The sequence below is a fragment of the Sorex araneus genome, chromosome 5 (assembly GCF_027595985.1).
Source record: "Sorex araneus isolate mSorAra2 chromosome 5, mSorAra2.pri, whole genome shotgun sequence".
Taxonomy (NCBI): domain Eukaryota; kingdom Metazoa; phylum Chordata; class Mammalia; order Eulipotyphla; family Soricidae; genus Sorex; species Sorex araneus.
The window spans coordinates 152154107-152175465 of record NC_073306.1 but is presented as its reverse complement, the minus strand read 5'-3'; the positions used below and the strand labels follow the sequence as shown (position 1 = coordinate 152175465).

The window sequence follows — 21359 nt, the reverse complement described above, 5'->3', positions numbered from 1 at the left end:
AGAAGTGTTATTGGCTTCTAGTGGAGGGTCAACATCCTAAGGATAAACAGGACAGACCCTCAAGATTAAGAATCATCCAGACCCAAATGTCAGTGAGGCTGAGCTCTAAACAAAGCCCTGCTCTAACGAGATATTTCCAGCAAAGGTGCATGCTAATTTCATGGCCCTTTACACCCCAAGATTTCTTATCTTTATTTCTCTCTTTATTGGTTTTCTCCTCCTACACATTTGTGATAAATGATATATTTCACTTAAATACTGTGACTATTGCCTATTGTCTGTTAGTATGTATGTGCCATGGGGAAAGAGAATTATCCTTTTTATTTACAGCTTTATCATCAATGTTCAAATTTGTAGTAGTTCATAGTAGGTGCTCAGTAAACTTTTGTGACATAGATGTGTCCTCATAGTCACAGCTTCTCTCATCAAAGGTAACCAGCTCCAGTCCATCAGAGAGAACCACCCATATGGAAACTTTTCAACGACTCTAGAAGGTGATGATATGAGCAGTCTTACTTTTTATGACATTGTTGCTGAGGTTTCCTTCACTTTAGCCCTGACAAATATCCCCCCAAAATGTTTTTTCCTTAAAGATAAAGTGGGAATGGTGGACAATCTTCTTCAGTGAACAATACATTTCTTGAGTGTTCTGGAAGAATATCTTGGAAAGGTTCGATGAACTTTTCTTAGATTTAACAGATGCACAAACTGAGTTTCAAGCACATCATCTAAGAATATTTAGAACGTTTAAAATTCTTGGATCTGGATTTGCCTAAGATCATTTAAAAGAAGTAGGAAGCTCAGAATTAGAACTCAGGTTCCTGCCTCCCATGGAAATAGAAAATGGGGAGAAAATGGGAATGTGAAGAATTCTGTAAGACCAAATATGGGAGCTGGCCAGCAAGCCAGTTTTCCCCAGCTCTCTTCTGCCTTGTAAGTTGTAATCGCTGGTTGACAAGGAAGCAAACTGAATAGCTAAACACAGAGCTTCCTGAGATGCTGAGATGCAAATGAGCCTGAACCAAATGCAACTGTAGATTTGAGGCTGGCATGCAGGATAGAGTTAGCTGCCACCGGACGCATCGAAAACTCCCTCTGAGAGACAGTGCACTCTTGTTCCTTTCCAGGCAGGCACTTCGCAAGGCACAAAAGATAGCGTGTAAAATAAAACACGGAACCTTCCCTGGAAGAACCTGTGTTTGAAAAGGAAGACAGACAGGACAGGGGGCCTTGATTTAGAACCCAATGCACTGGCTTATATCTCAGGTGGGGGGTTGTGGGGGACAGTGTATGTCAGTGTTAATACTGATCACACTTTTTGGAAGAGTAGGTAACGCATTCTGAGATAACCATGCCAGCTATCGCCAGTGGCCAGAATGACAATGGATAATAATTAACCCGTGGATATGACTATTAGCAGCACCAAGCACTGTGCTACACACTTTAATGTATCACTTCATTTCATCCACTTTGCACCACCACTTAACTACCCCACTATTTCAGTTTCACAGCAAAGGCAGCTCGGATTGAATAACTTGCCCTTGGTCACAGAGCAGAGTGATGCCACCAATATTCCAACTGGCTGTGTGAGGACTGGGCAGTAAGATTCCTGATTGATCAATATCATTTAATATCCACAGCAACCAGGGCCTTGAGACTTTCTCCACCACCCAATAAGTGAGCCTCTTGGTGGCCTTTACTCTGTTCCAGTTGCCAGTTCACTGTTCCTGGTGAAAGATGAGATACCGCCAGTTTTACATGAAATGAACCAAAGACACAGACAGCTTAAGCTGTTCCCTCAGAACACACAGCTGGTGCTTGGTAGAGCAGGAGACTGCCTACCTCCTATCAATATAATCAAACACTACATCGCACCCTGTGACTGGCTTCCTTCACCTTGTATTCTGCATTCGAGATGCCTGCAGTCTTGTCTCTCAATATTATATTCCGCTCACTACTGATCGTATTCCATTACATGGAACCACACATTTTGAGTTTACCAATGATGGACATTTTGGGCTGTTTGCATTTTTTACGACTTATGAAGATTTGTACATTCATGGACAGTTATTCTAGATAACTTCTTACTAATCTTTCCCCACCATATTCTCTGTCTCTGTTTCTTTCTCTCTTTCTTCTAAATCATCATCATCAACATCATCATTATCATGATCATCATCATCATCATCATCCTGTTGATCATTGATTTTCTCGAGCGGTCTCAGTAACGTTTCCATTCATCCTAGCCCTGAGATTTTAGAAGCCTCTCTTTACTCGTCCTTCCCAATGGTACTACATTGGAGGCTCTTTCAGAGTCAGGGGAATGAGAACCATCATTGTTACTGGTTTTGGCATATGAATACGTCACGGGGAGCTTGCCAGGCTCTCCCATGTGGGCAGGAGGGCAGGAAACTCTCAGTAGCTTGCCAGGTTCTCTGAGAGGGAGAACAAGGCTATAAGATACTTCCTGGAGCTTGGCTTTATAGTCTCTGGATGTTGGCCATTGATGGGATTACAAGGCGCCAGGGCAGTTTCTGGGTGTGACCAACTAGTACAGGTAAATGGGGGATCTGGGCGGAAGAGGCCCAATTCCGATCTGAGCAGGCTTGGAGATCTCAATCAGTTCAAGAAAATACATTCTGGAGGAAGATTGTGAGGTAATAGAGCTTTGAAAACTGTTACCAACAGGCACAGACTGTGTGACTAGAAATAAAAAGTAAGTTCTCTGAACTTTACTAGATTTTTTACCAGTGAAATAAGGATAATAATAGTAGCTGCCTTATAAAGTTTAAGATCCTAAAATAGCTAATGCATAGTGTTCAATTCATATAAACAACCAAAAAACTCATGTGCAAGGTCTACTACAGAAATACCAAGAAAGGCAAAGAAGGCAATATCTCCACCCAGAGCGTGAAGACAGAGAAATAACCAGACCTAGTGGAAGATGCAATAAAAATATTGAATGCCAGAAGTCAATGTGAAATTTGGATTGATTGAAAATGAATGCAGGGCCCCAGGAGATGGCTGGAAGAACTGGAGCCAAGCCTGACATCCACAATCCCCAGGTGCAATCCTTGGCATTTCCCAGCTTGTGAGATTTCCCAGATATTCCTGGATGCTATCTTTACTGAAAGAAAAGCCCTCATATAAAAACAAAAGATCATAATTATGTATTACAGACTGGAGCAATAGCGCAGCAGGTAGAGCATTTGCCTTGCATTCCTCCGTCCCTCTTGGAGAGCCTGGCAAGCTACCGAGAGTATCCCGCCTGCATAGCAGAGCCTGGCAAGCTACCCATGGCATATTTGATATGCCAAAAACAGTAACAAAAAGTCTCACAATGGAGATGTTACTGGTGCCCGCTCGAGCAAATCGATGACCAACGGGACTACAGTGCTACATTGCTACGTATTACAGTCCAGGAAGTGGCTTTTCCACCCCTGTGGGTTAAAAGGCCTAGGGAACATCAGACTAGGAGGCTAGGGTGGGCGCAGTTTGAAAGAGCCATGGAGTGTGCCAGGAAAGAGAAAGTTGCTTGTCAAGTGTGTGTGTGACTGAGACATCATCCATCAGGGTGGCAGGTGAGAGATGGCATGAACGTGTTGCTATGGCCCCTCGGTGCAGGGCCCTTTGGAATAGGAGAAATGCAGTGGAGGGTGTGTGTTTCCCCACCTCTCCTGCAGCAGGAAGCTTTGTCCACACAGCCACATGGGCACACAGTGCCTTCAGTTTATTTTCATGTGCTTGATTCTGAGCGAGGAAGAACACCTTCTCCTCCTTGGCTGACCATCTTGGAGAGATAGGTTGGGACCCCTCCTTGACTCTTCTCTATAGTTTGCATTTCAAGTAGATATTGATAGCAATTTGTTTATCTTGCAGTTCACTGCCTTTCCCGGCTGGTGATTTCTGTCGTAGCACTGTTTAGAATGTCTTGTGTCCCGAGAAAAGCTTCCATTCCATGCTTGCAGTGGATCACTGCTTTCTCGTGTGCCTCACAACACCTTCCACTACTCAGAGCTCTTCTGAAACAGCCTATCGGTTCTCTTAAGAGTTTGCCAGTTTTGTGCTTCTTCATTTATCTATGAAATCTTTCTGGGATCTAGGTTTGGTTGTCTGATGTAGAATGAAGCTTATTTTAGCCATGTGGAAAGTCAATTTCTTCCAACATTACTCATCAGAGAGTCCCTCCTTCCTCACTCCCTGGCAAGGCATCTCTGGCTGATGCTCCATTCCTATCCAGATTCTGTTTCTCAGCCACACACTGTACCCTACTGCCTGTTTGTCATTCTTGCTTTCTTCATTTTTATAAGCATGCCTCTGTGTTTTATAAACCATGAGTACACGTTATATTAAAAACTCCTGTGTTTTGTTTTAAATTTCTGGTGGTCAACTCTGAATTATTCCTCTCCTGGAGGAATTGTTGCTAGTTTCTAACACATTGTTACTAGTTCCTCCCCCCCCCCCCGTTTTTGTATCATTATGATTGCTCCTATGGTGACTAATTTTGCTTAGAAAGCATTTACATATTTTTGGATTATGTTCTTTGGATGGATTCCCAGAAATAGAATTACTGAGTCAAAGGCCATGAATATTTTTAATAATTTTAATCCATGGCATATATTTATTTTTAAAATTAAAGTGAATTAAGATTCTGGTAAGTTCCTGGTTGTGATCATCTGGGTTGTGACAGTCTGGGCAGGGTCTGGCTGCCTTTGGAAGTTTAAGGTCAATTTGATGTCTTGAATATTTTCATATTTTTATATTTTGGTGCTTATGGTATATAGTTGTTATATGCACACTTATTCTGGCAGCCATTGCTGAAGTCCCTACCAGGTGACTGGCTCCATACTATTGCACTCAGCAAGATCTGGTGTGCTTAATGAACTCTCCTGCCCTAGCTGGTAGAAAGTCATTAAACGGATAAACAGAATCCAGTGACAAGTGCTTCCGAGAAGAAAAACATAGATCAGATCAATTGGATCTGTTGTTCGACTGGTCCTTTTTTTAAAGAAGCTTTACTTGATCACTGTGAGACACAGTTGCAAACTTGTATGATTACATTTCAGTCATACAATGCTCAAGCACCCATCCCTCCACCAGTGCACATTTTCCACCACCACTGTTCCCAGTGTCCCACCCGCCATCCCCACCCCACCCCACTCCCTGCCTCTGTGGCACGTACAATCCTTCTTACTCTCTCTCTAATTACGGGCATTATGATTTGCAATACAGATACTAAGAGGTCATCGTGTTTGGTCCTTGATTTACTTTCAGCACACATCCCCCATCCCAGGTGATCCTTCCAATCATCATTTACTTAGTGGTTCCTTCTCCATCCCAACTGCCTGTTCCTGCAGCATGTGGGGCCAGCTTCCAAACCATGGCGTGATCCTTCTGGCCCTTATCTCTACTGTCCTTAGGTGTTAGTCTCATATTATGCTATTTTATATTGATTGATCCTATGATTGATGAAATATGATTCAGAAGCAGAGATCTGAAAGGCAAGGAACAGCAAGCTGCATCAAACAGAGGAAAGGCATCGAATTGCAAGTAGACTAGCTGATGAATACCTGTTGGGAAAGAAGGTGGGCTGGGGAAGAGAGCAGATCTGTGTCAAGAGCTCAAATCTTTGCATCACCAGCCCTACCAGGTGTTAAGATTTGGTCTCCCCATGTATAAGCCATCAGTGCTTATACATGGGCCATAAAGTGCTGAGTAAAGTGAACTGAGGCTTATACATGGGGAGACCAAATCTCAACACCTAGTAGGGCTGGTGATTCGTGGTCTAAGACATGAAGCCATGTAATGGCTTGAGAGAAGCAAAGATTGGAAGAATACTGCTGAGATGTCTTTCCCAGCCCATGAGAAAATCAGGTAGGTACTCTGCTGTGCAAAGACTCCAAAAATGTGGGTGCTGAGTTTAGGATTAGGCACTGCTGGAGTTATGGTGCCCAGACAAAGAGACTGAGGTAACAAGGGTGGGAGTGAGATGAGTGGGTACCAGCACATGTGGCAAGAAGGTTCCCAAGACATGGCAGAGGGCTGATGAGGAAAAGAAGAATTAAGAATTTGTCCTAAGCAAACTAACTGGCTATCATCCGGTCACTGGAGAAATAAGTTGTGGTCTAGCTCTATTGAATAGGATATTTGTCCACCCATATAAAAGATGAGCTTGTGCTCTCTGGGATAAAACATGTGGATCTGGAGATGATTATGGCACCTAAAAGAAATTAGAAAGTAAAAGACAGTTATTGGATGTATCACTCCGATACGGAATGTGAAAAACTTCAGAAAACTTCAGAAAACAAAGTGGCAATAAAACAACAAAAATGACTCCTAGACCAAGAGAGAACTGTGGCACCCAGAGAGACAGGATGGGTTGGGAGGCAGGAGAAGCAGGGGGTTGCTTGGGGAAGAGAATAGCACTGAATCTTTCGTGGTGGGAGTGGTGAGAACAGCATATGGAGAGAGGCCACTAAGGCAGTGAGATGCTGCAAACCAATGATATATTTCAAAATTTACAAAGAAGAAGTTGAGATGGTAGTAATAGCAAAAAGAATGTTCAACATCCTTCTTCCAAAAAATTAATAATATGTCCTAAATGCTGGCCCAAGATAACAAGAGGCTGAAATTATGTGACTGAGATGGAAAATGCTGGAAAGAATGGTTGAGGGTGGGGTGGAAATGGGAGTGAGTGTGGTTCTGGCTCTGGGCAGCCAAGATGTCTGTGGCTAGCAGTGGAGACCAATGAGGCCTTGGGAACTGCAATCTGGGATCCAGGGAGCCCCAGTACAGACGTGGACTGATGGGGTATCCGGGAGTGTGTGTGTGTGACCAGCAAAACAGACATGAAAGCAAAGAGAGTGAAAGCCTCTGACGTTGTCAAGATAAATCTGCTTATTTTCTTTCAGAGTTTTGAAATAGGCTGGCTTTCTTATGCTTGTCTTTGGGAACAAATTTCTTCCCCGTCCCACCCCTAGAGAAGATTGATGCAAAATAACTTGAATATTCTCAGTGACTTGTCAATGCCTGGCTCAGTTCTAACTCCATCTTCCAGTTCTTACTGAAGACAAAGAATTATTCCCATCGTTATCTCCAGATGCAAGTGGGCAGGTCACAAAAGCAAGCATTCACATCTTGCAAAGTCTTCCAGAAAGCCTCGCTTGTCTACTGTGTGTGTGTTAGAACAGGACATGCGCATCTGCTTCTGCAGTGAAATTTTCTCAAGGAAGTTCCTGCCTCATCTCATTTGCCTGTATTGCAGGACTCCTTACACTGAGACGGGCTGTTATAATGTGAGGTGTGGTGCTCAGGCCATAGAACTGTCAGGGTTTAGTCCTGTGCTTCCAGAATAATGCCTTGCAAGATCATCTCCAAAGTGGATTTGCAAAGGGTCTCTTGTTGGAGCATCAAATGGCAAATTTCCTTCTAAAGAAAACACTTTCCCTCCTTCATACCGGAATGATCTGGAAGAGAATACTCAGGAAAGCTTTGTGGAGGCATGTCTCTGATGGAAGTTGACACACATATGGCCTCCCGGTCACTGACAGGGGTCATTCCTCAGCACAGAAGTAAGAAATGTCCCGGAGTAATGCCATGTGTCATCACACCATTCTGTTCCACCTCAACACACACAAAGAATGTAGCAAACATTCAGAACCAAATATCTAGTATTCAAATACCATTTATTATCTCTTAATGAGTCTGTGATGTTGGGTTTATTTCTTTTTAAAAAGATTTTTTTAGTCACTGATAGTTGCGACTTTATAATTCCTATATGCTTTCTTGTACAGTATGCAATAGTCCCAAACCACAGTCTCCATCAGAGTTTCCACTTTCTTCACTCCTGTTAGGATGCCTCAAGCCCCCCTTCTTTCCTCCACATCTCACTGCCATGGTAAGCACCGTCCTTCAATTCCTTGCTCATGGCAACATTTGGGCACTTGACTTGACTTCCCCAGCCTGAGGAGGATTCCCCGTTTAATGAGGATGAACTATAAAGGTATGGGCCTGAGAGGGATACCAAAGGACTAAGAAATAATTCATCCATGCACTGTTAGCACTTGAATGCACCCACTCATTAAATATTTACTGGTTGGCAAACAGGAAAAGAGAGAAGAGTATGAAAGTATCCAACCAATCATGAGCACAAGGTTCTTCAAGATTTGGAGACAATGCAGATTTTAATTAAATCCGTACTTTGTTGTCAGTTGTTAGATGTTATGTAAGTGAAATGCACCAGGCATTGGCATTGATCCTACTCTTGTAAAGCTTATGGGAATCCGAACTTTGAAAGCATCATTAAACCATGATAAGGATATAATTATAATCATGCTAAGTTCAGTGGTTTAAAAGTTCGATTTGGGCAGATAAACATGTATATCTTGGTTGTTATCTTTACTTCCCTAGAAATACCATTTCTCTTTGGATGGCCACCATTAGTTGCTAATTTAGTAGGTCAAGGATGGTGATTGAAATATATGAATCTCTCGAGTGTTCTTATACAGAGACACTGATGGATTTCTTGCCAAAGAGCTGTGTCTCTCAGATGCCATGTCTTGCCTTGATGCCTGTTTGAACACACTTTTTTCCAAAGGTAATGTTGGCACCAGGAATGAAATATAGCAAGGCCTTTTTAGGAGAGAAGCCTTGAGCTGGGACTGGGACCCTGAGATGGTCTTTCAAGACACACAATTCACTGTCATGGCAAATGCCATTTTGGAATTTTTCTGGAAAAAATAAAACTAGAACTTACTGTTCAATAAAGTACAACTTCGCTAAGAATGAACAAAACCATTATGGAGAATAAGAAAACAATTACAATTCCTGATACATGAGATTCTCTCAGTACTCAAGTTTCTGTCACTTGCCAGCTAGGAGGAATGAATGATCTCACACTATAGCTTTTCTGACAGGGTTTCTATGTAGACCTCCACAGATTGGGGAGGGGGGAGTTTTACTTTTGGACTGTCCAGAAGGGGAGAGTCCTAAATTTTCTTTGTACTTTGCATTAATTAAATGTTGAAACAACAAGAAGACTATAGATACTTGAATAACATTTTTCTGTCAAAAGAAACATTATTGTAGAGAGTTTATGAGAGTTTTAACTCAAAAATCAGAGTTCCTTGGTTTGAACTCTCTCCCACTTGATAGTTAATGCAACCTTAAGCATATGTTTTAACTGCTCTGTGCTCAGTTCTCTCATCCATGCAATGACATAAATAATAGACACCCCAAAGGTTGAAGTGGACCCCATAGTATTGTCATGAGGACTCAAAAGGTTTATATTAACTCAATGAAGTCAGAATGGTGGCCAGTTCCTAGCTCTGTAACTATTATTAAAAGCAGCGGATTAGGAATAAATGTATTTCTGTGCAACTTCTGTGTTTGAATAAAGCCTGATCACAGAAGGCTCTTTGGAGAAATAAAGCAAACTGCTCTTCCTTTAGTAAGAGGGGGAACCATATGAAAGGAGGAAGGAGATAGGAGATTTTGGTTCTTCAATTTAGGAGAATTTAGGAGAGCAGGTAACAACAGGCAGCCGGGATCGCTGAGGAACACAAATTATTCCTTTAGGAATAATTCCTTCTGAGAGAACTTAGCTAGTATGGAAAATGGAGATGGCTGAAATGCTGGTAGGATTCAAAGTATTTGAGTGCTATGTGTGTCTGTGAGTGTGTGTGTGTGAGAGAGAGTGTGTGTATGTGCACATGTACATACACATGTTTGTGCATACACATGCAATAAAGTAGGGTTATAAGATGAGATATCACAATTTTCTAGAACAGCAGACACTGAACAATGTCAAGGCCCTCCTCATCGTCCTGTCCTCAGGGCCCTTCATACACCTTCTCCACTCTGGCCTGTTTATTTGAGTTAAAAAATAAACCCCACAGTTTTCAAGAACTAGATGCTTTATGTGTGGTTCATTCTTTGGAGGGGGTGTATGTGTGCCACGTGACAAGTGGTTACCATGGTAATTTCTCATTATTGTTGAATTGAAAAATAATTACTCTGGCAAAAATCCCACATAACCTGTCAGTGCTGAAGTTAAAGATGCCGGGGGGCAGTTCTGGCCCTGGGATCCTGTTTTTGGTGAAGAGGGACAGAGAAGGGAGCAGGAGAGAATCCAGGTCGGAAGCAAAGTGCTTTTGTGGATTTTAAAATATAATTAACTCTCTTCCGCTGTTGGGCCTGAGCACATCTCTCATCCTGAGAGATGATTTAGCTGCTGGTAGTACCAGGGCTCACCTGTGAGAAGGGACAAAAGGACCAAGGAATTTAATTGCAGAAATGCAGAGAGGGTACTCTTCAGAGTGGGGAAGTGTCCGCGGTATTTTCACCTAATTAAAATATATGAGAATTGTCAGCACCACTCCCCCTGCCTGTGTTCAGCCCGAGTTCATTTGGTCTTTATTTACCTGTTGGCTACACTAGTGTTATTATTTTCAGCCTTGGGAACCCACATTCTGCTTATTAATATTCACTTAAAACTAGTCATGCACCTTCCAGACACCAGACAACAGGGCTGCGAATATACAAATATACCTGTCTGTTTGGAAAATGGGGGGCGTTGATATGGAGTCTTAGGGTTGAGGCTCCCAGATGGATTTCACCCTCCAGTTGTCTTAAATTTGGGGCCCTTGGGCATCAGTCATTCTGCCCCAAAAGTCATTTTAGAAGACAACAAAGCTCCTAGGCTTCTTTCTTTCTTGCGTGTGTGTGGAGGGAAGAGGGGAGGTTAGTCTTAAGAAATCATTCTCCTTGAGGCTGCAGCAGTAGTATACCCTGGTATAGCTGGTAGGGCATATGCTTGCACAACCCAGGTTTAATCCTTGACATCTCATATGGTCCCTGAATACTGCCAGGAGTAATTTCTGAGTGCAAAACCAGGAGTAGACCCCAAGCACACTGAGTATGACTGGCCCCCAAAACAAAAGGGAGGGAGGGTAGGAGAGAGGGAGTGGGAGAGAGTGAAAAGGAAAGAGGGAGAGAGAGGAAGGGGGTCGTCCTCTTTTTGGTTACTGAAATCCCCAAGAAATACTCTGCCTTTCAAGGAGAGATTAACAAACTGTTTTAATGGTGATGATGATGATGATGATGATGATGATGATGATGAGGCCATGATTGTCACTGTGAGCTTCTAGGGGCTCACCTTTCTCCTGGGAGAGCTGGGCTCTGTTTTGTAATGATCCTGTTCCTGTCACGAGAGCCTTAGAAACAGTCTTTTAGCTCATCTCTCCCCAAGCTACCAGTTACACATGAAGTCTTGGATCTGGAAGCACAAAGGTCTTCCAAGGGAAGAGTGAAACTGCATCCATACCTGTATCTAGTCCCAAGTCTGCTGGCCTGTTTCTAGTGGTAAAAACTGAGTTTTCCTGGAGATAATGCTTTAATGATAACACACTCAACATTGTAGCTCTCACATCACCAGCATGTGGGCTGCATGGCCGCCCCACGCACCGGACCTCAAGTTCTTGGTTTGCTTTTATATACATTTACCTTAACCTAAACCTGCCAATCCTTAAAAGTCAATTATGCTTGCTGTTCAGTCTGTTTTTAAGTTACTTGGGGTAACTCCCTAAATGGAGTGACCACTCCTTACTTTCCCTATCAACTTAGACATCTGCCCTCAGTGACTTCTCTTTGGGATTCTTGCCTTAACATCATCTTTGAAACTTTCCTCCTAGTATCTTCTGCTGGCCTACTGGTCGACCCCGTCGTGTTTCTACCCTGGAAGGGAGGGCTGGGGATTCTGCGGTTCTTCACTTGACAGTGATCAAGGTGATAAATTTACAATCCCAAGGCAGAAGCTCTGAGCTGCAAAACTTTCCAATCCATTTTATGTTTTATTTCCTTGGCTTCTTTTCTCTTTCTCTTCACATGTGGTCAGGCAAAGCATTTATAGACTTTGTCTCTGGGGCTGATTCGGTTCTAAATGACCCACAACTGGAAATTCCATCACCGAGGGACTAATTTTGCTATTGTTCAGTGCATCACACAAGAATGTGGCTGAGTACTAATCACATATCAGCTAAGATCTGCTGGGTCTTCTGCCAGAAGAGTTCTTACTTGGCTCAACAGAGGTCATTTCAGCTGCATTTCAATGGCTTCCTAGACTCCGAATGCATATTTCCTCCACAGAACTCCCTCCATAAAATTGCCTCCCTGCTCTCAGGCACTTCAGCAGGCAGCAGGCAAGTGATATTCAGTGGGAAACTCCAAGGCATTGGAGAAGGGGTACCAACTCTAAGAAAGTTCTAGAAAGCTGCTCGGCTAGACTTCTTTGACTCTTGTGAGCCCTTCCTTTCTGCAAGCACTTTGTAAGCAAGATTAAGCATGATTGAGCTCATCGATGGAAAAGTTAATAATGGGGAAGCTAATATTCAAAGTTAATAATATGTTAGGGTAGAAATTGTAAAGGGGGAAATCTTGGTCTCTTCCTCTTGGTTTTTCTATAAACCTGAAATGTTCTACAAAGGAAAATCTGTTTCTAGAACTTATTTGAAATCATGCTGGCTTGCCTGTGAACATTGCTTTCAACAATCCCACCCCATCTTGGGCCAGAATTTCTACTTCCTCCTCTTCCTTCTTTCTCATTTCTCACTCTGACCTCCCCAAAGACAGTCAGAGAAATGAACCAGGCTGAGGTCAAGACTAGTCTCAGGTGTCCTGTGAATCTGGTTTCAGCTGCACTCCCATCATTTGTTAGCCGAACATATTTTTTTGTTCTGGTTTCTTTTTGATTCACATCTGGCAATACTCAGGGATTACTCCTGGTGGTGCTCAGGGAACCATATGGGATGCCAGGGATTGAACCCAGGTTGGCTGCATGCAAGGCAAGCTCCCTTCCCACTATGCTATCTCTCCAGTCCCAGCAGCACATAGTGGGACAAGACCAATCCACCACTAAAGCTTCTGCATGTGTTTCTGCACGTACAAAACAGGAGCCCAGTGTGAATGTTTTTATTCATCCACGCAACACCTTTTGTTGAATGACGGTGTCCAGAGGCTACACACTGTTTAGGGTCCCCCATAACAGACAGGGCCGCCAGCAGCCAGAGCTCCAGCCCCTGCCTCAGTTGTGCTGGAGAGAAGAAACAGCAAAGACAAAGGCAAGAACTGTGCATGAAGTCCTTAGAACACAACCCCCATTGCCGAGCACTCCAAAAGTGTTTGCTCTCACTCCTTTTCCATCTGGATGGCAGTGTGAAGGCCAATAGACCCATGTGTCCTGGCTCCCAAATTGGGTTTCTTTCTCCTACCTGCTGCTTCTAGATATTTCCTCAAGGCTCGGACAGCTCCTGAAGCACCCAGCCTCAGGCCTCTGTGCCAGGTAAAATCAGGCTGCCTGGTCCCTTCTCACCTGACTGTGTCCTATTGGTGGTCTTGAGGGTAGAGACCAATTTCCCTGTGTACTTAACAGCCTGAACATAATAACAGCTCAATGAACTTTTCCTTTTGAAAGGAGGAGGGGCATGGTTTATGTAGAGCTAGGATCTCCTGGGATGGTTTTCTGTTTGTAGGGGTCTTACTGAAAAAAGTATAGGCTTTGGCTGTGTTGACTGGGAGGAGTCAGAGAAAAAGAGATCGAAATTTTTCTTTGTCTGGAGTTGCTTCTTTTCTGAAGATGGTTTTGATTTTCACTGGCTCCTCAATTATTCTTGCCAGGGATGAAGGCACCTTCTGAGGCCCAAGGGTGATGAGGATTTTACTGTAATGATAGCAAAACAACTGGACAGAAGAAGAAATTTCGACAAGAGATATTTCCACCAGGGCCTGCCAATGGGGCCAATTGAATCCCAGCTGCCCCCACCCCCAGTTGTCTTTTTTTTTTAATTTTAAAATTTTTATTGAATCACCTTGAGATAGTCACAAGCTTTCATGTTTGTGTTACAATCACACAATGATCAAACACCCATCCCTCCACCAGTGCACATTCCCCCTCACCAATATCCCGGGTATACCCCCCCTTTCCCACCCTCCCCCTGCCTCCATGGCAGACAATATTCCCCATACTCTCTCTCTACTTTTGGGCATTATGGCTTGCAACACAGACACTGAGAGATCATCAAGTTTGGTCCATTATCTACACTCGGCATGCATCTCCCATCCCAACTGGTTCCTCCAGCCATCATTTTCTTAGTGATCCCTTCTCTATTCCATCTGCCTTCTCCCCTCTGCTCATGAAGCAGTCTTCCAGCTATGGGAAAATCCCCCTGGCCTTTGTATCTACCGTCCTTGGGTGTCAGCCTCATATGATGCTACCCTACTCTCCACAAATGAGTGCAGTCCCTCTATGTCTGTCCCTCTCTTTCTGACTCATTTCACTTAGCATGATACTCTCTATATTTATCCATTTATAAGCAAATTTCATGACTTCATCTCTCCTAACAGCTGCATAGTATTCTATTGTGTAGATGTACCAAAGTTTCTTTAACCAGTCATCTGTTTTAGGGCACTCGAGTTGTTTCCATAATTTCCACCCCCAGTTTTTATGCCCCCATTATCACCCTCTACCCCGCTGTCCCCAAACTGACAATCAGTTGCATAATCCTCTGAGGAAAGAGTAGGCTGAAAAATCAGAACACTTGCTGGTCAATTGGCCACTCTGTAGAGTTTGATGTGAAATTTACCAAAACCTTCCTAATTCAGTGTTAGGAGGTCCTTGTCAGCCCTTGGGAATGAGCAACAATTCTAACCACTGTAAACTGGATGGATTTCAAAGTGATTTTTGGGTGAGGAAGAGAAACATGGTACCCAACACAAACAGATTCATGCAGATGGTTTGTATTCTGCTCTATTTTTAATAATTGTTTTAAAAAGAAGCGAGTGCTTGTTTAAAATTCTACAACAGTCCTTAGAACAACCCACGTGCCTGGGATGGTTGTTCATGCCTGAGCTTCTCTAACTATAGTGTTCTGCACAGCAAAACCCCACACTCTCAGTGAAATAGCTAATACAGGGCTACAGGCACCTCTGTTTGCATTCATCGTCTTAGAATTTTACTCTCCTCATTCTGATTGTCATGTTGAGGTTTCTGTTTGAAGAAACTGGACTACGGGAGGGGGGGAGGGTGGAATGCACTTGTCCTGAAATCCTTTTGTTAAAAGGATTTGTTCAAAAAGTTGAATTGTGTTCCAAAAATATCCTTCATTAAATCCCCCCCTCATATGTCTTGTAGAATTCATTTCATTTGGTTTGCAAGAATGTATCAGTTGAATTGGGATTCAGTCCCCACTTGAGGCAATTAACTTGAAGAGTGACCACAAGCCAGGCTCCCGCCCTTTCCCCAACACCCACACACATATGCTAAGTAACAAGCAAGCTGCGGTGGGGATTTTTCTTTCATTTCCCTTCCCTTGTCCTCTCTGAGCTTTTCCTCCACACTGGCCTGTGAAATAAACGATCTGTCTCTTTGCAGGACAGCGACAACCTCTGGTGGGATGCATTTGCCACTGAGTTTTTTGAAGACGACGCCACGTTAACCCTTTCATTTTGTTTGGAAGATGGACCAAAGCGATACAGTAAGAAAGCAGTTTATTTTTCTAACACTCCCTCTTTGGGGGCTTCTGAGAAGCCTGGTGGTGGTGGTGGGGGTTGTGGTCATAGTTTGGGGCTGATGGTCTGATGATGAGGTTTTTGCACCTTTTCCTCTGCCCACCGAGGTGTGGGCATTTGTGGGGACTCAGCCCCCCCAGAGTTGAGTTGGTAGTGAGAGATTTCCTTCCAGGCTGAGAAGGTTCAGCACTTGCCTGTTTAGAGATCAAGGGGAAATATAGCCGAGGCATCCCGTGATATATGGGAGCTACATTGCAGACAATCTCCATCCATCTCTTCTCGGTGCCCCCCACCCCTGCCACCTTTTATTCTTGGCCACTCTCACTTGCTACCGGATATCCTGCTTCTGAAGTTTCCCATAAAAAATAGGAATTATCTAGTCACTGTGTCAGCCTCATTCTTTCCTCTTATCAGAGATCTCAGGTATTCATTTGACAAGTGCCATTTTCTTTTCTGGAGGGTGGGGGAAGTTGCAATTGCTTTGAATGTACAGTTTAGGATTCGTGTTGACAGAATTATAGTACCATGTCTTTCCTCTGAGGGATAACTCTGTAAAGATCCTCAAATTATAGCCCATGGCATCTTGGGTAACAGCTGATCTGTCCTGATTAGGTTCAGCCAACTTGTCAGAGAACAGATCCGCCACTTGTGCTCTAAGACTAAGTGGCATCGACACAACAGTACAAAGGCAATTAATGTCCAGTTCCATCACAGAGAACTGTGTTATCAGAAATCAGAGTTGCATGGATAGAAGGCCATGTTGGAGGGGAAAAGATCCCAGTTGTCACTAGTGTGGGATGAGGATGGAGCCAATTCAGAGCCTTGGCCAATGGCGAGATCACAGACTCTCTACCTGATGCCTGCTAAATGTATTTCAGTCACTAGAGTGCAACAGTTGGTTTTGTTTTAGGGGGTGAGACTATAGATAACTGTAGTATTTGGATTCATTCCACGACAGTTGATTATGCTAATGTATGCATGGTGATTTTGCCATGTTGGCAAACTAAGGGGGACAGGACATTTTGGGACTCATGGTTGGGAAGATTTCTTGATTCACTGATAAGGGCATGGGCCATTTCTAATCTATATTTTAGAGAATGGAGGCAGCAAGCACGGTGGACCATGGATTGTTTTGAACTGTCTGTATATTCAACCTAGTGATTTTTGTCACAAACACTGGTGAATGCACTTTCTGGAGGTTCTGATGACATAACTTGTTTCCCAGGTGTGAGGATATATCCCCAAGCTACCCCACTGTGGAGTAGCAAGTCAAATTGGGCTCAGAAGCTGTATTTTAGGAGTTTCTAGGAAATAAACACACAAATCTATCAATTATTCTCCCCCCAAAAGCTTGCTTGATCAGTGATGAATAATTTTGAACCAAGCAGTCATCCATCCTTGGAGTCTTACATTTTTCTTAGTCATAAACTCAAATAATTTCATGTATTCTTATTTTTTGTTCTGGTGCTTTTAAATGTTTTTGTTATTATTATTTTGGCTCATGAATCCGTTAGCTGCTGCTCAGGTTATGAGAATTATGGTTTGAAAGCCTGCGCTAATAAAACAGATTCTCCATCTCCCCTCTGTCAACCCCCCATCCCTCCTCCGCTGGAGATGGGCTCGTGAGAGGCTTTTGCGATCTCGCCACATCCAGGAGTAAACGCCTGATCTGCCATTGTTGCCCAGGTTTCTTTGTTTCTCAGAGCCAAAATATTTCCTGAGAACAGACGAGAAACCAAGCTGATTGACAGTGTACAGCCCAGTCTCCTCCGCTGCTGCGCTGACAGCCCCGTGACGTGCCCGCGCTGCTGATGTGCTGGCGAGTGACAGTTGATTGACAGCCCAGGACTGGGAGAGGGGGCAGCCGGGCCGCTTAGTGCGGCTGTTTATGCAGCGCTCCAAGGACGCTGCTGCCACCTTAACCCCTTCGCAGGCACGGCTTCCAGTGCCAGCTAGAGAAACACCTGCTGGCGCAGGTGCTGGAGGCTGCTGCTCTTCTTGGCTACCTCCCAGCGAGCCCAGAGCTTGGCATTTGGAGGGGGAAAAAAGACCGGTTATTATATGTGTCTATATTAAAAATGCTTTCTGATTCCCTTTTACTGAGTACCAAGAAATATTTCAAATGAGGCTTGTTTAACCCTTTCTAGGGGGAAAAAAATTCCTACTTCTTCCCCCATCACAGTGTCTTTAAGGGACCTGTTAGTTCTGACAGAACTCGATCGCGAGGCTACCATAAATCCTGTAATAGGCATTTGTTATTGATCTGTGTCCATTAGCCCCTATTCAAATACTATCTTCATCCCCATGTGCACTGTTTTTTTTTTCTTTTATTTATTACTTGATTTTCAGATTAATGCAGGGATTGGTGTCTAACAAGAACACGGTCATTTTGCTGTGTGGATAAGTAAACATATGAAAGACATTCAGGCAAAGGGTGTTGATCACCAAATGCAATGTTGGCAAAACTGTTCTTTTATTAAGAGCTTTGGACTTATTTGAAACTGGAAAAACGTAGTGGTTAGTGCCCTGCTGACATTTTCTATGAGGCTCTGGCTTCGAGTCTGATGTGCTTGAAGCAGGGGTTGGGATGTGGAGCCGAACCATCCTTAGGAGATACCATGCTATTCCTTCAGAAAGCTCCTCTGTGCTGATAAAGTTGCTCTACCCAACCGAGTCTCTAACGCGGGTGGAGGCAGCCCCTCGGGTAGAATAGGACTGGGTCCCATGGAGACTGTGTATCTCCCCAAAGAGAAGAGGGTGTGGTTCGCATGGAGAGGTGCCAGATAGACATGCTAGAAGTTGGCTTTCTTTTGAGGCAACCCTCTGCTAATAGGTCACTGGTTAAAAACTATGAGAGCTGAAAACATCTTTACAGAAATCAGAAAGTTGGTCCAGAGAGTCCCAGCTAGTAAGCGTTGCTCTAAGAGGTACCATCTGCAAACTCAGAGGGTATGCGCTCCGTACCTCTACTAGTCCTGCCCCATCCTCTGTCTACAAGATCCTAAAGAAAACTAGTGGATTTTTCAGTTCACGCATCTACAGATATTTAAGTGACAAGTGATGCCTGTGCTCTAGGTAACAGAGAAAGCCTAGGAGGTAGAGAAGCTGTGTCCTAAACATCACCTGCATGCCCACCCTTCGGTTTGTCTCATGTGGTCTCTTACTTTCTCTCTCAGTCTGGCACAGAAGTGGGATGACAGCCCACTTGAACTTCAATCAGGTACTGATTTTCCCGGGCTTCTTTTCAGGGAGGTGTGACAGAAGTTGGGCCCTCCATCCCCAGGGCCCAACACTTTTCCTTATCCTTGCAGCTACCATAAACGCCCTTTGAGTCAAGGTGCTAGAAATCCTTTCAGGAGACCTGGGTGATGTCCAGGCCATATTCTCCAAGGAGAGAACCCACAATGTTCCTGGCTCATTCTGGAAATTTTGTTTCGCTTAGCGGCCACTCCTGCTGGTGCTCAGGACTAATTCTTGGCTCTTCTCTGAGATATCACATCCAGTAGTGGTTGGGAACCACATGGAGTGCTGGGGATTGAACCTAGGTCAGCCAGGTGCTCACCGTACTTTCACTCTGGCCCCTGGAAATATTTCTTTGTAGGGACAAGTGCAGATTTTCCAGAGAAACTATGCACTGGGAGGCAGGGAGTCTGCACCATACAGCAGAAATGAGGACTCACCAGAAAACGAGGATGACTTCCGTTGTCCTCCATGCCTCTGTTTGCTTACCTTTGAAGTGAGCATGATGTTATCATCAGTGGACTGTGCTGAAAAGAAAATGAGATAAATCAAAGTACCCACAGCCACATGGAACATTGAGTCAGGATGAACTACAAGCACTAATAACAGTACACTTAGCCTTGGCTTATTTGGAGCTGCTCCCATTTGGCACATGCATGCTGATCAAGAGAGCACTGGGTGGAGAGCTTGCTGCAGCAGTTTGCTGGTTGGTGCAAATTGGTGAACCTTTCTACTAGGGAGCCCCTACTGAAAGGCAACATGGAAGAGACTTACTTCCCTCAGCTCTAACTGAAGACATCCAAATTCCCTAGAACAGAAGTGGTGTGCTGAAGGAAGGAACTAGAAGGGAGAAGGTGACTGCAGATGTGGCTGTTCTTAGAGTGGGGTTGTTGGTCACAAAACTCCAAACGTGTCCAGCTTAGCATTGCATGGCAGTTAGGGGGAAGTGATGTCACTACTACAATGCACCTTCTTATTTTGGGGACTTCCTCTGGGTGTACACATATTTTAGGGTAAGTTGTGTAATTCTGAAAGAGGTTCTGGGTCTGGTACTAAGGTTCAAATTCTTAGCATTGCATGGCAGTTAAGGGGAAGTGATGTCACTACTACAATGCACCTTTTTATTTTGGGGACTTCCTCTGGGTATACACATGTTTTAGGGTAAGTTGTATAATTCTGAAAGAGGTTCTGGGTCTGGTACTAAGGTTCAAATCCTGCTTCATCTATTGCTGCCTGTGTGGGGATCAGTCACTTAGTCAACATGTCAGCAGCCTGGTCTGAAAAGCAAGGATTGGATGTGATGACACATGCCAAATTCTCAGTAAGTTCCCAACTCCTTGAAAATAGCCCACATGATCTGCTGTGAGGTGCTGGAACTCCACTGAACACGTGGTGGCCCTGGGTTGAGACACAGGAAAACTTTGATGTGATTATCATTATCCTTTTAACGACTTTTTGTCATTTGGGAGTTGGTGAATTCTAGTTATTTTCTGTCATGAGTTTTAATCACATTTATTTCCATTACATTGCTCCTGTTTAAAAGCAGGATTTCTGGTGTGGCCAGATACCTTCTTAGTCATGAAAGCCTAAGAATCCTTTTTCCCTCTGTGGCTGCTTGTGTGGAAGGGGGATGGGGACCTGGAGAGGGGTTGTGTGTGGCAGTGTTCTCTCCTTAAACAAGAACATTGTCTTCAGAGATGCCATCGCTCCTCAAGTGTTATTCTCTTCCATTTTCCTTGGTCATCGGCCTCATTAGATAGTTTGAAGAATCCCAAATCAGCCCTCAGTGGAGTCGTTTCTGCACTCAGTGTCTGTTTTGCATTTGCTCCCTTGCCTCCTCCCCATCTGGAAACCCTGATAGCATTGCAATATTGGCTAAGTTCTTCAGTTCCATCTTGTAATATGTGTTTTTATGTGTTGTGTATTTGGATGTGTTCCCTTAACGTAGAAAAATTCTATGCGGCCCAAGCAACGGCCCTGTCTCTGGTTACTGTTCTCCTGCTTTTATCAGTTCACCTCTCCCAGCTGTGTTTTTATTGTGCTTGCTTATATAAGAATCCTGAAAGCATCCCCCACTCGCTCTTTCTCTCTCTCTAGTATCGTATTACATGATTAAAAATATATTTCTGGGAAAATCATTCCTTGAATATATGCAGAAGGCATTTTAAGCCCATGCTTAATAACTACTGTGGCATCAACGTAGCCCTTTGAAAAGTTACAGTGAAGGAGTTTACAGAGTAGCATGCAAGGAGAATGGATTTCCAAGGCCAGAATGTGATTGTTCTATAAACAATGCCTCTCAGAATCCACGTGAGCTATGGAGAGACATAGATTCTTATCATTGTTAGTTTCCCCAAGAGACACATGTCAGTTGATCCTGAGGGTCTTTCTCTGGAAAGTAACTTTGCTTCTTTGAAAATCCTTCATTCCTTGTCTTTTTTTAATTTTGGGAAGAGTGGATAAAAATTATGGCTATTAGATCCACATAGGCTAATTCGGAACCAAAATCTTACCATAGCCGCACAGCACTAGAGCATGTGACACACAGTTAGAGGTGT

At 43.7% G+C, this 21359-nt stretch overlaps 1 protein-coding gene across 10 annotated transcripts in view; it reads left to right on the top strand.

Moving 5' to 3' along the window:
* LDB2 (LIM domain binding 2) overlaps positions 1-21359 on the top strand; it is a 356217-nt gene that overhangs the window by 121074 nt on the left and 213784 nt on the right. For all 10 annotated transcript variants that reach the window (XM_055137858.1, XM_012934508.2, XM_055137857.1 and 7 more), the window contains exon 2: positions 15425-15527. In XM_055137858.1, coding sequence (XP_054993833.1) covers positions 15425-15527 — 103 coding nt within the window. The remainder of the gene's footprint in view (positions 1-15424; positions 15528-21359) is intronic.